The 18,469-nt window shown below is 39.8% G+C and overlaps 2 protein-coding genes and 1 long non-coding RNA gene across 4 annotated transcripts in view; 1 reads left to right on the top strand and 2 right to left on the bottom strand.

The window, feature by feature from the left end:
- The window catches only part of LOC124389594, a 27,291-nt gene extending 8,877 nt beyond the window's left edge, over positions 1 to 18,414 (bottom strand). The window contains exon 1 of the mRNA XM_046854958.1: positions 18,384 to 18,414. Coding sequence (XP_046710914.1) covers positions 18,384 to 18,387 — 4 coding nt within the window. The 5' untranslated portion in view covers positions 18,388 to 18,414. The remainder of the gene's footprint in view (positions 1 to 18,383) is intronic.
- LOC124390121 lies at positions 4,752 to 5,438 on the bottom strand. Of its 2 annotated transcripts, XR_006926686.1 has the most exons (4): positions 5,399 to 5,438; positions 5,254 to 5,318; positions 5,099 to 5,174; positions 4,752 to 5,004 (listed from the first exon to the last, which is right to left on the bottom strand). It is a non-coding gene; the product is annotated as an uncharacterized LOC124390121 (long non-coding RNA). The 2 variants fall into 2 exon arrangements; XR_006926685.1 differs by having other exon boundaries at positions 4,752 to 5,318; positions 5,399 to 5,434.
- LOC124390119 (little elongation complex subunit 1-like) lies at positions 5,829 to 8,309 on the top strand. The gene is made up of 6 exons (XM_046855849.1): positions 5,829 to 5,922; positions 6,919 to 7,079; positions 7,232 to 7,422; positions 7,670 to 7,775; positions 8,026 to 8,126; positions 8,221 to 8,309. Exons 1-4 carry the CDS (start codon positions 5,859 to 5,861, stop codon positions 7,677 to 7,679), a joined length of 426 nt encoding a protein of 141 aa, XP_046711805.1. The 5' UTR covers positions 5,829 to 5,858; the 3' UTR covers positions 7,680 to 7,775; positions 8,026 to 8,126; positions 8,221 to 8,309.
- Positions 18,415 to 18,469: the final 55 nt, after the last annotated feature.

Here is an 18,469-nt window from a genome sequence, read left to right as displayed (position 1 = left end):
CAGGCGCACCCCTTGCTGTCCCCAAAGAATAAGAAGAGTCGACTGCAGTATGCCAAAAGTCATGTGGACAAACCACAGAAGTTTTGGGATAGTGTTCTGTGGACTGATGAAACAAAATTAGAACTGTTTGGGCCCATGGATCAACGCTATGTTTGGAGGAGGAAGAACAAGGCCTATGAAGAAAAGAACACCTTGCCTACTGTGAAGCATGGCGGGGGGTCAATCATGCTTTGGGGCTGTTTTGCTTCTGCAGGTACTGGGAAGCTTCAGCGTGTGCAAGGTACCATGAATTCTCTTCAGTACCAGGAGATATTGATGACAATGTGATGCAGTCCGTCACAAACCTGAGGCTTGGAAGACGTTGGACCTTTCAACAGGACAATGATCCCAAGCATACCTCCAAGTCCACTAGAGCATGGTTGCAGATTAAAGGCTGGAACATTTTGAAGTGGCCATCGCAGTCACCAGACTTAAATCCGATTGAGAACCTCTGGTGGGACTTAAAGAAAGCAGTTGCAGTGCGCAAGCCTAAGAATGTGACTGAACTGGAGGCTTTTGCCCATGATGAATGGGCGAAGATACCCGTAGATCGCTGCAAGACACTTGTGTCAAGCTATGCTTCACGCTTAAAAGCTGTTATAACTGTAAAAGGATGTTGTACTAAGTACTAAGATTGAATGTCACTTGGGGGTTGAATAAAACTGATAATGATGTGAGCTCAGAAAAGACATTTGTGGTTATTTCATTATAAATGTTATGTTATATTTGTCTGACCTACACGTGCCTCTTTGATTTAATTGTAAGCAGGATGACTGAATGATCATAATCAATGTCAAACCGACCAAAACAATCAATTTCAGTGGGGTTGAATAAAACTGATAATGATGTGAGCTCAGAAAAGACATTTGTGGTTATTTCATTATAAATGTTATGTTATATTTGTCTGACCTACACGTGCCTCTTTGATTTAATTGTAAGCAGGATGACTGAATGATCATAATCAATGTCAAACCGACCAAAACAATCAATTTCAGTGGGGTTGAATAAAACTGATAATGATGTGAGCTCAGAAAAGACATTTGTGGTTATTTCATTATAAATGTTATGTTATATTTGTCTGACCTACACGTGCCTCTTTGATTTAATTGTAAGCAGGATGACTGAATGATCATAATCAATGTCAAACCGACCAAAACAATCAATTTCAGTGGGGTTGAATAAAACTGATAATGATGTGAGCTCAGAAAAGACATTTGTGGTTATTTCATTATAAATGTTATGTTATATTTGTCTGACCTACACGTGCCTCTTTGATTTAATTGTAAGCAGGATGACTGAATGATCATAATCAATGTCAAACCGACCAAAACAATCAATTTCAGTGGGGTTGAATAATTTTGAACACAACTGTAATTTCAGCCTGTTCTTGCACAGTGAAGGGAAACCTGATGTATCGACCACCCACCTTAATAATAACATCCAAAATGACAGGCATTATGACACTCAGGGGCAGATAGCAGACCTATAGCATGAGATTTAATAGAATTATATTATATCCAAAGAAGGTCTTTGTGAAAAGATGAATTATATATAATATTTATATGAAACCTTTTCCTGCCGCCCATTTTCCGCTAAAAACATCCTGTTGTCATTAAGCATGGGGGATGGATGGTTCAGCACAGCTCCTGGATGGATAGATCCAGGAGCACAGCTGTAGGAATCGAAATCACTTACTTTACACATAACTTATAATAAATGATAAACTCTGGGTTTTAAACAAAATTAAATCCATAAAGCTCACCGTTCTAGGGGACGTACAGTTCCCTTTATCCCGGCAGAGGGTCTTCATCCTCCACCTGGAACACGACGTCTTTTCTAGAGCTCATCCCTGACAATGCAGAGGAGCTACAGGAGGAAAAACCAAGCGATCAATCCTTTGGGAGGAAAAGAATATCAAATAGATAATCTTCTTCTTCTTTCGAACCAACTACCTGCATGTCTTCCTTCACCTTATCCATAAACCTCCTTTTTGGTCTTTCTCTTTTCTGCCTTCCTGGTGGCTCCATCCTCAGCATTCTCCTACCGATATACACCATGTCTCTCCTCTGCACATGTCGAAACCATCTTAATCATGTCTTTCTTACTTTGTCCCCAAAACGTCCTACATGTGCTGTTTCTCTAATAAACTTGTTTCTAATCCTATCCATCGTTGTCACTCCCAACGAAAACCTCAACATCTTCATCTCTGCTACCTCCAGCTCCACTTTCTGTCTTTTACTTAATGCCACTGTCTCCAAATCTTACAACATCTCAGGTCTCAACACAGTCCTATAAACTTTCCCTTTCACTTTCACAGATACCCTTCTATCAAAAATCACTCCTGCTATCACTCTTCTCCACCAACTCCACCCTGCCTGCACTCTTTTCTTCACTTCTCTGACACACTTCCTATTACTTTGCACTGTCGACCCCAGGTACCTGAACTCCACCTTCTCCACCTCTTCTTCCTGTAACTGCATCACTCTGACTGCCCACTGCCCTCCCTCTCATTCACACACGTCTTCTGTCTTACTCTTACTGACTTTCATTCCCCTTCTCTTCAGCACGTACCTCCACCTCTCCAGGCTCTTCTCAACCTGCTCACTACTCTCACCACTAATACCAATATCATCCACAAACATCATAGTCCACAGAGACTCCTGTCTGACCTCGTCCGTCAACCTGTCCATCACCACTGCAAACAGGAAAGGGCTCAGAGCTGATCCTTTATGCAGTTCCTACGTTGTACCTCCACACTTTCCTCATGCATGTCCTGCACCACCCTTACATACTTCTCTGACACACCAGACTTCCTCATACAATACCACAACTCCTCTCTAAACCCTGCTGTATGCTTTCTCTAGATCTATAAACATAATGCAACTACTTCTGACCTTCTCTATACAGTGGTATCCCGCTTATCGACCGGCTCGGACATCGACCTTTTTGCTTAGCGAACAGTTTTTCGACCGAAATTTGCTTATCGACCTTTTTATAACTCCGACCCACGTGGAGCGAGGGAAAGGATCTTCGCCGTCTCGCCTCAGCCTTCGTTGAGAGAGCATCCATCGTAAATTAAACTTCGGTTTGTGAACAATAAAGTGTTATTTAGCGGTCAATATAACAATTTATTGTGTGTATATTGTATATACTATACTTTGTTTAAAGTGTAAAGTATTTTTTTTGTTTAAATTTGTGAAAATACTCTAGAAATATGGGTCCAAAAAAAGCTAGTGATGTGAAGACCAAGCGGTGTGTGATTTCTATGAAAACAAAAAGAGAAATAATTTTTTTGTTACTTTTGTAATGTTTTTAATTGATACTTTTTACTGTATAATTGTCAGGAATCCAGCTGCCACGCCCCCTTCGGTGGCTGTCAAAATCTCCGCTTTCCCTGAAGCCCCGGCTTCAATCATGCACACCTGGGGAAAATACGCTGTAGAAATACTGAGAAAGAACGATCCGACTACAGAGATACTTATTTTAAAAAAATTTACAAAAAACTTTATCGAATGATTTGTGATTAAAGCAGTTCTTTCTTTTTTTTAGATTCAACAAACTCTCTAAAAGAAAATATTGAAAGACCTACAGAAATGGAAAAGGCGAGCATAAGCCAGCAGGAGCTTCAGGCCATTAAGAGCCTTATGCTACTCAACAACACTCACAAGTATGTTTTTTGCTCTTTATACTTTATTCCAATCATTGCAATGATACTATATAATATGTAATATAATAATATATTATATAATGTTTTATCTAAATGTTTATTTTCCCTTCCACAGAAATGCCAGTGTTGAAAACCAGCTTCTGGCACTTAAAGGTGTGTAAGAAAGTATAAGTTCATTATTACTACATAATTCAGTTCTATTAAAATGAACATATAATGTGATAAGTGTGATCTAAACACCTTTTCATTTTATTTTGTAAATTATTTTACAGAAGTGAACACCAGACAAAATCTGGAAATCCGAGGCCCAAAATGCAAAATCAGCAGCATGGAGAAAATCTTTCGCTTAATGGCGGTACTTTCTTTCCATTTTTAATATACACGTCAAAAAAATTACGAACGGATCGTTAACACCCAAGCTCAAATTTATATACTTAACCATTTCGACTACGCCACCGGGGAGGGTTATACCCAGGAAATAGAAGTAAACCCCAGAGTTTATTAGGTCACACAAGTTCGATTCCCTTATCAATAATTGTAGGCAGGAAACGTGGGAATCATTCAAAAATACAAGGTTTATTGAAAACTTGGATTTAAAATAGAACGAAAAGAAAATATTCTCACTGGTAAAAACGGTCCGGTGACAATTACAAATAACAAAAATAAACAGACATGAAATATTAAACAACCAATTTACACAACTTTCAAATAAACAAAACAAAATAGAATCATTAAATACAGGGCTGGGGTTACCCACCGGAGTGATCAGCACTAATTATCAAAAAGCACACTTCCACACACACACCTCACCGTGAACTCAGAGCACCCACTCATACACGTCAAAAAATGACGCACGGCAAACGTCTCAATAGCGCCAAAGTCCCTTCACCCGTGGGACCCCAGCTCCTGAAAGAAACCAAAAGCAATATAAATGTCAGACCAAAATGAAGAAAAAAGCTAATTAATATCACAATTCCACCGTAATAAGATGGACGGTCACCGAAGCACAATATGATTCACCATATACACCTCTTAAAGAAAAACAATGAAAAACTTTATTAAAAGTTTGAGGGAAGCAAGACTCAAAAGGAGGGGCCACGTCGTCCTTAAGCCAGCCCCGATACTTGCACATTGCTCGACCAAAGTAGGCCAGAAAATACCAGTTAAAACAATCACAAAAGCCAAACGGCAGCAGAAGTCTTATTTTAAATAGGTGTAAGCCGAGGTTGTTCACTCGGCGCGCAGCGGAGGAAAAGCCGAATTGCAGCAATAATCGCCCAGGATGAAAAAGGAGGATCCTATAATACAAACGATGATACAAGATATAAATGATACGAGTAATTGCACAACTACATGCCGTAATTCCCTCTATAACAAACCCAAACAACTTACCAAACGCGGATAGATGAGTTCCTGAGAATCAATTCACCGCTCAGGATACGCAGCCTTCAAATAACCTGCTGTTAAACTGAAGTTCAAGGACTGCACATTACTTACGCCACCCGACCCACGTTAAAGCTAAACATTGCTAAACAACTTCCTCATACCTGCAGAGAGGGCAGTAAACAGATCCAAAACAGCATCCAACAGGGACACACACTGAAAAGACAGGCTAAGGATACACAAACGAGCCATTAGTGCAACGAGCAAAGAAAAACTAATTAGCCAACGCTACATACTAACAGCATATACCTGAAATCACTATAGCAAACGCAAAAAGGGGAGGATACGGACGTGACGTATGCCAGGTTTAAACCAACCCGCTCTAAATAGTGCCTGCTCGCTACTGATTGGTGGTCAGGAGTGTCATTCACCACCTGTACCTCATTCACACATGCGATTTAAACACTTTATTCTTTAGCAGTGGATTTGAGTTTCTCATTTTTTTAAGTTGATCCATAATTCACTGGTCCTGATGTTCCTTTTTTTAGTTTTCCTAAACCCAGTCTACAGTCAAGTCTTAACTTTTTAATATTTGTTTTAAATACATGATTTAAATACATGTTTATTCAGTTGAATGCTGAAAATTTTCCTCCGTCTCATTTAGTCCTTAGCAGAGACATTTCTGTCTGTGATTTTGAAGAAGATCAAGGTGGAGAGAGGGTTAATGGGACATGATCTTCTGCAGTCTCTCTGTAGGGTTTATGTAGGCATGTGTCAACAGAGAGGAGACTCTCACAAAGCACATGCTCTCGTCTACAGACTCCTTAAAGAAGGTGAGATTATACTGATATTTCATTACTAATCTACTAAAAATTATCTGGACACTGATACAGAGAAGACAATTGTGTCTTGTTGTTGGTGATGTACAGTGGATGTAAAAAGTTTACACACTTTTATGAAATGGCAGGTTTTTTAAATATAAAGATAAAAATAACAACAGTGTAAACGTCAAACTTGTTACATGTTTAATGTGATTTTCCAACAAACAAATATCCAGAGACAAAATAAATATTTAATAATTGGGAACATTTTAAATAAAAAATGATCACAGCTTGATTGCATAAGTCTGAAAATCCCCCATAACTACTACTTTGTGGAAGCACAACTTGCCTTTATTATGGCATCAAGTCTTTGTGAATAATCTCTATTAACTTCCCACATCTACACTTTGGAATTTTATCTACCTTGCAAAAATGTTTCTTTAAATTGCGAGGTAATCTCCTGTGTATGGCTCATTGTAGGTCATTCCATAGGTTTTGGATTGGGTTGAGGTCTGGGCTCTGGCTGGACCATTCCAGTACTGTAATGATCCTTTTCTAATTTTGATATGTGCTTTTGGTCATTGTGATGTCGAAATGTGAACTTCTCTTTATTATAAGCTTCTTCACATAGGACAGAAGCTTCTGCCCAGCTGAAGAAAAGCAGCTCCAAATCTTAGTGCTGCCCCCCACCATACCACCATGTTGGTATGATGTTACTTGGAGGATGCTCTGTATCGGCTTTGCACCAAACATACCTTTTAGATTTATGAGAAATACGTTTAACCTTTGTCTCGTTGGACCATAACACATTATCCTACATGGTTGTAGTTAAATTAATGAATCTTTTGTAATCATTTAGATGTGTTTGCATATTCATATTATCTATATTGTTATTTCTGTCTTATATTTTAAAAAACCTGCAATTTTTTAAGGTGTGTCAACATTTTATATCCAATGTATTTCTTTTTATACCATGTATTTATGTTCTATTGTTTTGTTGTTTTGCAGATTTTCTTGAAGCCCCCAGAGTGATTATGGTCATGGTGACAGCATGGGCAAGTTTTTTGTCCCATGAAAATTCTTTATGCCGAGCAATTCACATAGTGAGCAACCTGAAAGCAAAGGGAAAGATATTTCACTTGCTCACCAAGTATCTGCACTGGAATGAGGTAAGAAGCTGATCCTCAGTGTTCCTCTCAGTGTTTTGTCTTTTTTTTTAACTGGACTTTGTCAAGTATTTTACTGCCTCCTTAATCTACCTTTGATTTCCAAGTATCAGTGTATTCTAGTGGGTATTAAATAATGGTGTATTTTCTGCCAGGAGCCTCCAGGAAACATCTACAATATGATCACCATCACCCTGAAGTCTTTTCTGGAAGACAGCAGTCTGAGGTTCGTGAAGAACAGCTGGTATGGTTATGATCTCTGCCCTGCTACCTGGAACTACATCTTCAGCCTGAATCTTCTGAGTGCACAACTGGGCTGGACTTGGACCATTACCAATATTATATGGTACTGAATGCAAAACATCTTTAACATATTGTAAAGTTAATATTTAGGCGCCATTTTTATATCTAATCTTTAATACAATATGATCTTACAGGGAGAAATTGGGTAATTGTTGATATGGTGATGTTTCTGTGAGGAAATGTTTATTGTGCATTTATAAATTAAGTTTCCAGGATCAGTGTTCAGACAGTCAGAGAGAATTCTGTAATTTTAGCTGTAAGTATTTCACCATGGAAGGGTCTTTTTTCAGGAAGTGGTAGCTCAGTGGTGAAGGTCGGGGGTTCAAGCCCCAGGATCACCAAGTTCCAGTCATGGCTGACCCAGTGCTCTGCCCCAGGCTTTCTATCATCACTGGGGTATGTGAAGAAAGATTTTCTCTGTGCTGTTACATACATGTGACGAGTAAAAAGCACCTTTAACCTGTGACCTAGTTCTTGTTCCTGACATTTTCCATTAACGGTCAATAATCTAGAGGTCATTTGAAATATTGAAAAGTTTCCATTCATGTTGCATAAAATCACAAGTGATCATAAAACCACAATGGCTGCTCCATAGCCACCACAAAGACCCTCAACATATCAATTTCTCCTCTTTTTTATTTACTAGGAAGGATCTTTGGCTGATCCTGAACACTTGGCTGATGCAAGCAAGAACAGAGCAAACACCGTTCCGAGACGTCTGTGTAGCAGCAGTTTTCAGGCTTCTTGGTAAGTTTACTTTAAATCCTGTTTCGGAGCATCATCTCACATTATTTCTGGATTCTTCAGTTTGTCACTCGTGTTTTTTGTCCTTTTCAAACAGGGCGACTTGGTCAACTAGGACTTAAGGAGAACCTGCTAATGTCATATGAAAACCTGGCAAAAAGCATAAATCAGTTTTGAATGCAAAACTTCTCAAAAAGTATTTCTGAAGTATTAAATAAATGTTTTTATCTATCTTTATCTTTATTCTCTGACTTTTAGTTTTGTGCTTCAGCAGATCCTAATTTTGTATTGGATGTTGTGTGTAGGTATGCCATGGGAAGTGCAGCTCTCAGTCATCTATGCAACTCATGATCTGCCAGCAACCCTGAAGCAGCTCTGAAGACTTTGGAATCATGGACGAAAAACAGCACACAGTCCGTTCCCCCAGCCGTCATCAAATGCATTACGCAAATCAGCCTCCTTTGTCGTCAGACCAAGTCACAAAACTCTAAGAAACCACTGTAGTGATTATTATAGTGAGCACTGTGGCCCCCAGGTATGTATCCGCAGTCACCAGCTGTTCACACTGTGAATCATGACTGTGCTGCAATGCACAGCTCCAATCATCAAGTTTAGCAGTCACATGACCGTCATGAGTCTCATCAGCAAGAACGACTAGACGCTTTCAGACAGAAAATGCAGTGGATAATGGACTGGTGCTGACTCAACAATCTTGGTGTTCACCTGTAAAGAACCTCATCTGGTCTTACAAAGCCACCAGCATTGTGGATGATCACATACACGCTTTATACATTATTGATTATATGCACATATGATTCTTTGCACTTCCACATGGATCATACTGTGATACTGTTTGCACACATGTAGTCTTAGATTTTAGTTCTGTGTTGCTTTGTGTCATTTGGTCTTGTATTATGGAGCACTTTAGTCCTCAAGAAATATTGTTTTGTTTTACTGTGTACTGCACCAACTGTACAGCATTTGGGTAAAATGACAATAAAAACAATTGACTTGACTGTAGGAGCTATTTTTTTTAAACGTTTGGCAAAATAATGTATATATACCATGTACATAGATAGATAGATAGATAGATAGATAGATAGATAGATAGATAGATAGATAGATAGATAGATAGATAGATAGATAGATAGATAGAATTTTTTAACTCCTCTTTAATTTTAATAGATTATTCTAAGCATTCAAGTATTTTTAATTAATCATTCATTATGGACTGGGAGTCATTTAGTGCCTTCTGTTTGGCAAACTACACCTTCTCACTAACCACAGCTGAAGTGAGGAAAACTCACGGAAGTCTGCTGGACCAGACAACATTCCTGGCAGAGTGCTCAGCTAGCAGATGTTCTCACTGACATCTTCAACATCTCCCTGAGCAGCAACGTTGTTCCCACGTGCCTCAAGACAACGACCATTGTTCCCGTGCCGAAGAAGTCTTCTGTCTCCTGCCTCAATGACTATCGTCCCGTTGCGCTCACACCCATCGTGATGAAGTGCTTCGAGAGGCTCGTCATGAGGCACATTAAGACACAGCTTCCACCCTCCCTGGCCCCCAATGCAGTTTGCGTATCGTCCAAACCTCTCCACGGACGATGCTATCTCCACAACCCTTCATCTGGCCCTCACCCACCTGGATAACAAGGACTCTTATGTGCGAATGCTGTTCATTGACTTCAGCTCAGCATTCAACACAATCATTCCTCAGCACCTGATCGAGAAGTTGAACCTTCTGGGCCTGAACACCTCCCTCTGTAACTGGATCCTGGACTTCCTGACTGAGAGACCTCAGTCAGTCAGGATCGGGAACAGCATCTCCAGCACCACCACACTGAGCACTGGAGCCCCTCAAGGCTGTGTGCTCAGTCCACTGCTGTTCACAATGCTGACTCACGACTGTGTAGCAATGCACAGCTCGAACCACATCATCAAGTTCGCTGATGACACGACCGTGGTGGGTCTAATCAGCAAGAACGACGAGTCAGCATATAGAGAGGAGGTGCAACGGCTAACTGCCTGGTGTGGAGCAAACAACCTGTCTCTGAACGTGGACAAAACGAAAGAGATGGTTGTGGACTTCAGGAGAGCACAGAGCGACCAATCTCCACTGATTATTGATGGATCCTCAGTGGAGATCGTCAAGAGCACCAAATTCCTTGGTGTTCATCTGGCGAACAACCTCACCTGGTCACTTAACACCAGCTCCATCACCAAGAAAGCCCAGCAGCGTCTATACTTTCTGAGAAGGCTGAGGAAAACCCACCTCCCTCCCCCCATCCTGTCCATGTTCTACAGAGGGACCATTGAGAGCATCTTGAGCAGCTGCATCACTGCCTGGTTTGGGAACTGCACCGTCTCGGACCGCAAGTCCCTACAGAGGATAGTGAGGACAGCTGAGAAGATCATCGGAATCTCTCTACCCTCTATCATGGACATTTACACTACACGCTGCATCCGCAAAGCACACAGCATTGTGGACGACCACACACACCCCTCACACACACTTTTTACACTTCTACCATCAGGAAAACGTGTGTTGAGTAGCCTGATGACTACTCAACACACAGAACTGAAACGGAACTCTCTCACACACACACACTCACTCAAATGTGTGTAACGAACTGAAAACATTTTTTCCTGGACTTAACACCTAACACACACTCATCACTCATCTCAATCCATTCCACCACCATTCATTTATTTATTATTTATTATTCTTAACAGTACCACTCTCAACTGCTGTTCTTGCACATTTAGGATTTTCACTGTATTATACTGTTTACATGCTGTTTTTGCACCTTTGACTGCTGCTGTATTTTTTTTTGCACTACACTGTTTACACTCACTTCTGGGATATAGTTTAGATTTTTGTATATTTTTTTACAGTTTTCTTGTACAGTACTGTATAATCTAGTATACAGTAGGTTTACTGGTCGGCGCTATATAGGGTTTTGTGTCTTGTCTTGTGTCGTCTGTCTGCACTGTCTGTCTGAACTGTTTGCACCAGGTTGCACTCTATGCACTTTATGTAACTTGTGTTTTAGCTTAATGTTGTTTTGTTGTTTAGTGTAGCACCAGGGTTCTGGAGAAACGTTGTCTCATTTTTACTGTGTACTGTGTACCACTGTGTATAGTAGAAATGACAATAAAAGCCTCTTGACTTGACTTGACTTGACTTGACAAACTCGCCAGTCCGAATCTTAGTCAGGGGATATAACAGTAAACTAATACTCTTTAAGTAGCTGCTCAATGCTTGTTCATGCATAAAGAATAGTTGCTAAGTCACGTTTTTATAACTTGCTAAGTCACTTATATTGTGCTCGTTCATGAGTCTTCTGTATGTACTGTCCTGGTCATAAATTTTCGGTAACACCAGACTACATAATTAGTCTAGATATAAAAAAATAGATATAAATGATTTCAGGAAATTTATGAGTTACTCATGAATTTGACATTTATTTTTCAGGCAATAATCAATAAACAAATGTCAAATTTAGAACAGAAAACAGAAGTAAGTAAAAAAAGGTTTACACAACATGATCAGCATAAAAACAAATAGTTTCACAATGCAGTTTACTAAAGAATTGTTAAAAAATCATCATACCTCAGGGGTGTCAAACTCAGGCCCACGGGGTGTAATTATATTTGGCCTGCGAGATCATATCAAATGTGTATTAAAGCTGGCCCGCCAGTATATAGCACATACGCCGCTAATACTATAAATCCCAGAATGCTTTGTTAGTGCACGGGCGCGTCAGTCGAGACCGCTGAGAAACTCCACGCTGAAAAACTCTGCGTACTCAGCGCTGAATTTCCCCGGGGATTTGCCGATTTTGAAGCCCAGAAATGCAGATTTGGAAAGCGCACCAACCAACCTCCAAATGGAGCTGATTGAACTCCAGTGTAGAGACACGCTCAAGTCAAAGTATAAGAACATAAATCATAGAAACGACACACACCTCCAGAACATCACCAAGCTCCAGTCTTCCCTGAGCAACAGGAGAAATCTGTAGAATGTGAGAGAGAGAGCTGTGTGACAGAACAAAAGCAACTGCTGGAACGTGTTGCTCAGCTCGAGGCCAGTTTTGAATTTGAGAGAAATAAATGGGAGGAGAAATGCAAGAAGGACCAACTAGACATGAAGAAGAGGATCAACTTACTGCTTCTGACCATCAAAAAGGTCCAGGATTCTCTGAATCTTTGTAAAGAAGAGAAGAAGACTGCAAAGCATAAGATAGATAATTTGATGAGACACCAAGAGCGACTGGAGGAACATGTTGCTCAGCTGCAGGCCACTTTGAATTTTGAAAAAAATAAATGGCAGGTAAAAATAAAGATGGTCAAACGAGACATGCAGGAGAGGACCATCTTATACCTTCAAACCATCAGAGACCTCCAGGATTCCCTGAATTAGTGTGAGGAAGAGAAGAATTGTGCAGAGCATGAGAGAGATAATTTGATGAAAGAACGAGAACACAAGAGGAGAAACATGTTGCTCAGCTGAAGGCCACTTTGGAATTTAAGAGAAATAAGTGGAAGGAGAAAAAAAGAAGGCCAAACTAGACATGGAGAAGAATAACAACTTACAGATCCAGACCATCAGAGAGCTCCAGGATTCTCTAAATCACTGTGAGGAGGAAAAGAATAGAGCAGAGCATGAGAGAGATCATCTGATAAGTTACCAGGAGCAACTAGAGGACCATGTTGTTCAGCTGATTTTAAATTTTAAGAAAAAAAAAAGGGATGAGAAAAAAAAAAAGAAGGCTAAATTAGATATGGTCTGGAGTTCTAATATGTTCCTCTCCTACATTCGAGAGCTCCAGGATACTGTGAATCACTGTAAGATACAGATGAAGACTAAAGAGCTTGAGAAAGATAATTCTGAGAAACCAAGAGCAATTGGAGAAACATGTAATTCAGTTGAGGGCACTTTGGGTTCTGACTATGAGAAACAGCAGCAAGATGAGACAAATCTGGACATCAAGAACAGGAACAGAAAGCTGAACCTCCACAAACCCAAAGAGTCGCAGAAATCTCTGAGAAAACAAAGATTCTTAGGTGAGGGAAGAGAAATGAGGATGGAAACCCGAGAGTGACTAGAGGAAGCTGTACAGCTGTTCAGCAATATGACTTCAGCACTAGAGAAAGAAATCAAGAGAAAGAAAAAGGGGAGATCAAGCTGGACATGTCCTATATATAATAAAGTACAAAAATATCAGTGATTAATGTAACAGAATATTTTTTCCTCCTTTAAAATAAATAAATATAGTGTGTGTTTTGTTTCTATTATTAAATTATTATTGGACATCATTAAATTTAACTAAGAATTAAAATCCACATGATAAAATGTTGGGAAAACGGGACAAAAGTAAATGATAATAAAATAAAGGTTCTGTTTAAACCCAATTTTACATGAACAGAAGTTAAAGTAATAAAATAAACAGTAATTAAACAATATTCACAGTATTAGTTTAAATATTAAATCACAATAACACAGAGATTAAATCAGTTTACAATACATGAGTTCTTCATGGGTTCATCTGATGCACACAATACTATAAAGTTTAGTTCCAATGCAGCCTCATAACTCATAGTTCAAGTATAACTTTTGACAACTGCAGTTAGTAGAAAAACATCAGAAATAACTATTTAATAGATTCATTTTAATAATTCAGTTCATTCAGTTCGAAAAGATTCGATTAGATGATTTCGACTCCTTAGATTCAGTTCAAGTAACTCGGTTTAAGAGTTCAGTTCGGTCACTTCTATTCAAAACAATGAGGTCGACCGAGACTAAATCCATAGATAGTTTAAGAAATTTCCTTTTAGCAGTCTCTCAAAAAGAAACCAGCAGGTGGTCAGAATGTTCCTACTCTGTTCCTGGGTTAGTTTCAGGAGTTCACCTCAGTCAGCTTCATCTGGTAATTTTTTTCAACATTCATATAGTCACTCGGGTCCAATCTTCCCTCTGTAATCTGTACATGCGCAAAGTGAGTGTGTGTGTGTGTGTGTGTGTGTGTGTGTGTGTGTGAGAGAGATAAAGAGAAAGAGAGAGAGAGAAAGAAAGTGAGTGACATGATGATGTCACAGGCGGGGCGGGGCATCTAGGTGTGATGTCACAGTGAGACAGTCTATATAAGTCAGAGCGTGCTTTTGTTTCTCATTTGTGAATTTACCAATTGTAAGTACAGAGACACTAAAATTGACAACCACCAAAAAAACAAACAGCAGCAAGAAGCAGCAGCAATTAGCAGCAACTAAAAAAACATTAAAAATTTTCTTCTATTGAACATTTCTTCATACAGGTACCTGGTAAGTCCTCTAAATAATTATGGCAGAATATTGTAGATTATTTAGTAAAAGACTCGAAAAGTACAAAGTCATTATTTAGCGACATTAGCATGGGTAACTACCCGGCTAGCTAAGCATAGCTTTTATAGTTTAGCTTTTTAAATTAATCCATCAAATTGACCTAATAATTAGTATAGAATCTATTAGATACAATGAAGTAGCCTAATTTAACCTATTTAGCCCATATTTTCATCAAACTCATGTAACCTGTTTACTCCAAGTATAATTAACATAATATACTATTAAATAGAGTAGAATAGGGTCAGACTGGGACTACAATTTTAATAATCCTTACAGCCGTGGCATGTTTTATCTGTTGTGGAAATCCTTGCCATTGTTTAGACAATACGTACAGCTCCCAGTGTATAAAATTACAGGTAAAGAGTCTTCTACAGAAAACATCTCCCCAGATATGGATCAAAACATCTATGTGGATTTGGATGGAGGGATTATGGCCCTTGTCAATGAGAAAAAATGACTAACAAACGTTTCCTTATAACTAAAAGCACTAAATTCTTTCTACACTTTAATTCTGATTCTTTGATTATATGATATAAATCAAGTTGTTGTGTGTATTTTCTGCTGTGTGCAGGAACATGGCAGCTGGTGAACAAAGGTGGCTTCTGCAAGGTATGCGTCTGCATCAAGGCACGTGTGCGTACATCGAAGCATGTGCTGAGGGGTATCGCTTCAACTTTGACACCTTTAGAGCTACCTGCGATGCTTGTTTTTTCCTTGTACTTCTAAAGCACCGCTTGTGGTGCCTGGAGCAGCCCACCTGTCCTTTAGGTAAACGGTGCCATAATTTACACCGTAAATGGTTCAGGTTTCCTGTAGAAAAGGACGAATTTGTTTGGGAAACTGATGCGGACCCGTTCAGACCGGTGATCGACATTCTGCACCACGCTGACATGTTCTCCCCAGATGGAATGTGGCTTGATTCCATCCAGAACTCTGTCTATGATCTTCCTGCAGGACTTCAGCTGATCACCCGTATCTTTCATGTGCGTAGGGCTGTTACCCTTGTCCAATCGTTTGGGGTTCCTGCCCGCTCGCTGGGTGCTCCGAGAACTCACAGTTTTCTGTTCACGGACTTCGTCATGCAAAGCACCTTTGTAACGTACTACACCATCACCTTCTGTGGCTATGTTCTATGGACAACTGAACCAGCGAAACATCGTGATTGGAATTGTCGTCCTATCCTTTGTCGCAAATGTCACACAATCAGAAAAGACTCAATGGTATTCTCATCGAGACGTCACGGTGTTGGTTTGAGGTTTCACGATGAGGTGTGGTCTGCACTGAAGTCTCAAAGTTCTATATCTGCTCCCCTGCCGCTCTGGATCAGACGACTATCACCCATTCCATTAAAAAAAAAGAAAAAAGAGAGAAAAAAAGGCAAGTGAGTCTGGACATCAAGGACAGGAACTGAAAGCTAAACCTCTCCATGTCCAATAATAATTAATAAAATCAATAAAAATCTAAAATATTAAATCACTTGTTTATTAAAAGTGTTTAAATCCTGATTCTAAATCAGTTTTTCTCAACTGGAGGATGCTTTAAAGCTAAATAATTAAAATCTACATGATAAACTTTTGGGAAAATGTGACAAAAGAAAAATTGCACAATTATTAAAAAACGTAGTTAAACTATGATTTTTGTCTTCCTTTCAAACGCCGTATGACCTCCTCATGGATTCTTGCATCTTGTTAATATCCCTCTTGTGGGGCAGGGGGCTGTGGCTCGGGGTCATAATGCTGAGGGGGAGGGAGGTCAGGAGGGAGAGGGAAACTGGTCCTCAGTGCCACATTGTGCAAAAATTCTGTCACCTGTCATATTATAGACTACATCAGGACAATGTTTACAATTTCTACATGTTGTTAAACTCAACAAGAAGCCAGTCATCACGTCCTGCAGCTGTCTGTAGTCTGTTCCCTACACTGCTATGTGTCAGGATAAAGGAATCATGTGCTGAAGAAGTTCAGCGTGCCACAATGTTTGTGAGGGTCGTGTTAGAGTCACATATGACTTGCACTTTAACAGAAAGCATATGCTGTTTATTAACATAACCAAATTCCTTTTCATACGAAGTCTTTACAGAAATATGAGTGCAGTCAATTGTGTTGATTACATTTCAATGAAGTGTTTTCAATCAGGTATTGAAAACACCTGTGGATATCAGGGAGCAGCAATAAAGCCTAATAAGCACCAATTAGGCAGCTTTAAAATGACTGTGATACTCAGCTCCTTCTAGACATTTACTGGTGTGGTTACAAACATGGTGAGGTCAAGAGAATGGTCCAGGAAGACAAGAGAACAGGTGATTACTCTTCACAGGAAGGGCAATGGCTATAAGAAGATTGCAAAGATGTTAAACATACCAAGAAACACCATAGGAAGCATCATTCGCAAATTCAAGGCAAAGGGCACTGTTGAAACGCTACCTGGTCGTGGCAGAAAGAAGATGCTGACTTCGACTGCTGTGCACTACCTGAAGCGTAGAGTGGAGAAAAGTCCCCGTGTGACTGCTGAGGAACTGAGAAAAGATTTGTCAGATGTGGGTACTGAAGTTTCTGCTCAGACAATACGGCGCACCCTGCGTAATGAAGGCCTCCATGCCAGAACTCCCAGGCGCACCCCCTTGCTGTCCCCAAAGAATAAAGAGAGTCGACTGCAGTATGCCAAAAGTCATGTGGACAAACCACAGAAGTTTTGGGATAGTGTTCTGTGGACTGATGAAACAAAATTAGAACTGTTTGGGCCCATGGATCAACGCTATGTTTAGAGGAGGAAGAACAAGGCCTATGAAGAAAAGAACACCTTGCCTACTGTAAAGCATTGTCGAGAAAAAATATTTTAATCAACCATATCTAGCGTGTGTTATAATCAAACTAATATTAATCAAACTAAACTAACCTAACTAAATATAGAACTTATTAAATACAATAGAAGTAGTCTGACAAAACCTATTTGATCTATATGTTAATCAAACCTTTATTTACATCAAGTATTAATAATAATAATAAGGTATTTACATGTGTGAGTAGGATAGAATCTGACTGAATGTTATGAGTGTATGGAATAGGCAAAGAAGGACAGGAAACAAACTTGAGGGAGATTAAGCATCTTTATTGAAATAGCAGGGTGTGTGGGGTTCTGCAGCAGCAGGGGACATGAAGGAGTAGCTGAATCTAGGCCCAGGTGAAGACACAGAAGCATGGGCAGGAGACATAAAGGAGTAGCTTGGTCCAGGGATGGGTGAAGACACAGGAGCACGCTGGTTTGGCGGAACGGGAGAAGCAGGGGTATAATCAGTGGGAGACCAGTGTGAAGGATAGGGAGAAAACTGTGGTGTCGTGTCAGGAAAACAGGAACATTCGTGACGACGGTTGAGATCAGGGAAGTCTGTGAACTCCCATCACGCGTTGTAAAGCCCGTGCAATGCGAGGAGGCACGAAGGCATCAGCTGGGACACTTGGGCTGGAGAGCTGTTCTAGAAAATGAGTAAACTCAGCAGCAATTGAGGAGAGCTGAAATTGGCGGTACTGTCTCGAAGAACAGCCAAGGCCGATGCTCTAGGAGGCAGGGGTGGTTGAGCTGATCGGCATGGTGGAGCTGAGCAAAAGAGACCAAATGAGACCAACAGAGATAAGATGTTAAAATAGGGAATATCATAGTGACGGTTGAGCACAAGCAAAGGATAACACTCAAGAAAATCATATACACTATGTAACAATCAGTTCAGAATACACAATTAGAAAAATGTAATCTAGGCGCTTGCAAGTATTAAATAAAAGCATTATATAATCAAGCACAGTATACAAACAATGCTATAACTCAATTAAATGAAAGTAGAATAGCAAACAGCATTATAAAAGAATAAAGCATAACACTTACCCATTGCAAATGCAGGAGGACAAAATAGGCCGCAAAAGGTTGTTCACACTTGAGAGACTGAAGAACGTATGGTTGAACTCAGAGAA

Source organism: Silurus meridionalis, chromosome 8 (genome assembly GCF_014805685.1).
Source record: "Silurus meridionalis isolate SWU-2019-XX chromosome 8, ASM1480568v1, whole genome shotgun sequence".
NCBI classification, from domain to species: Eukaryota; Metazoa; Chordata; class Actinopteri; order Siluriformes; family Siluridae; genus Silurus; species Silurus meridionalis.
Note: the sequence above shows the minus strand (reverse complement) of the source record. Positions and strands in the feature narration are given on the sequence as shown.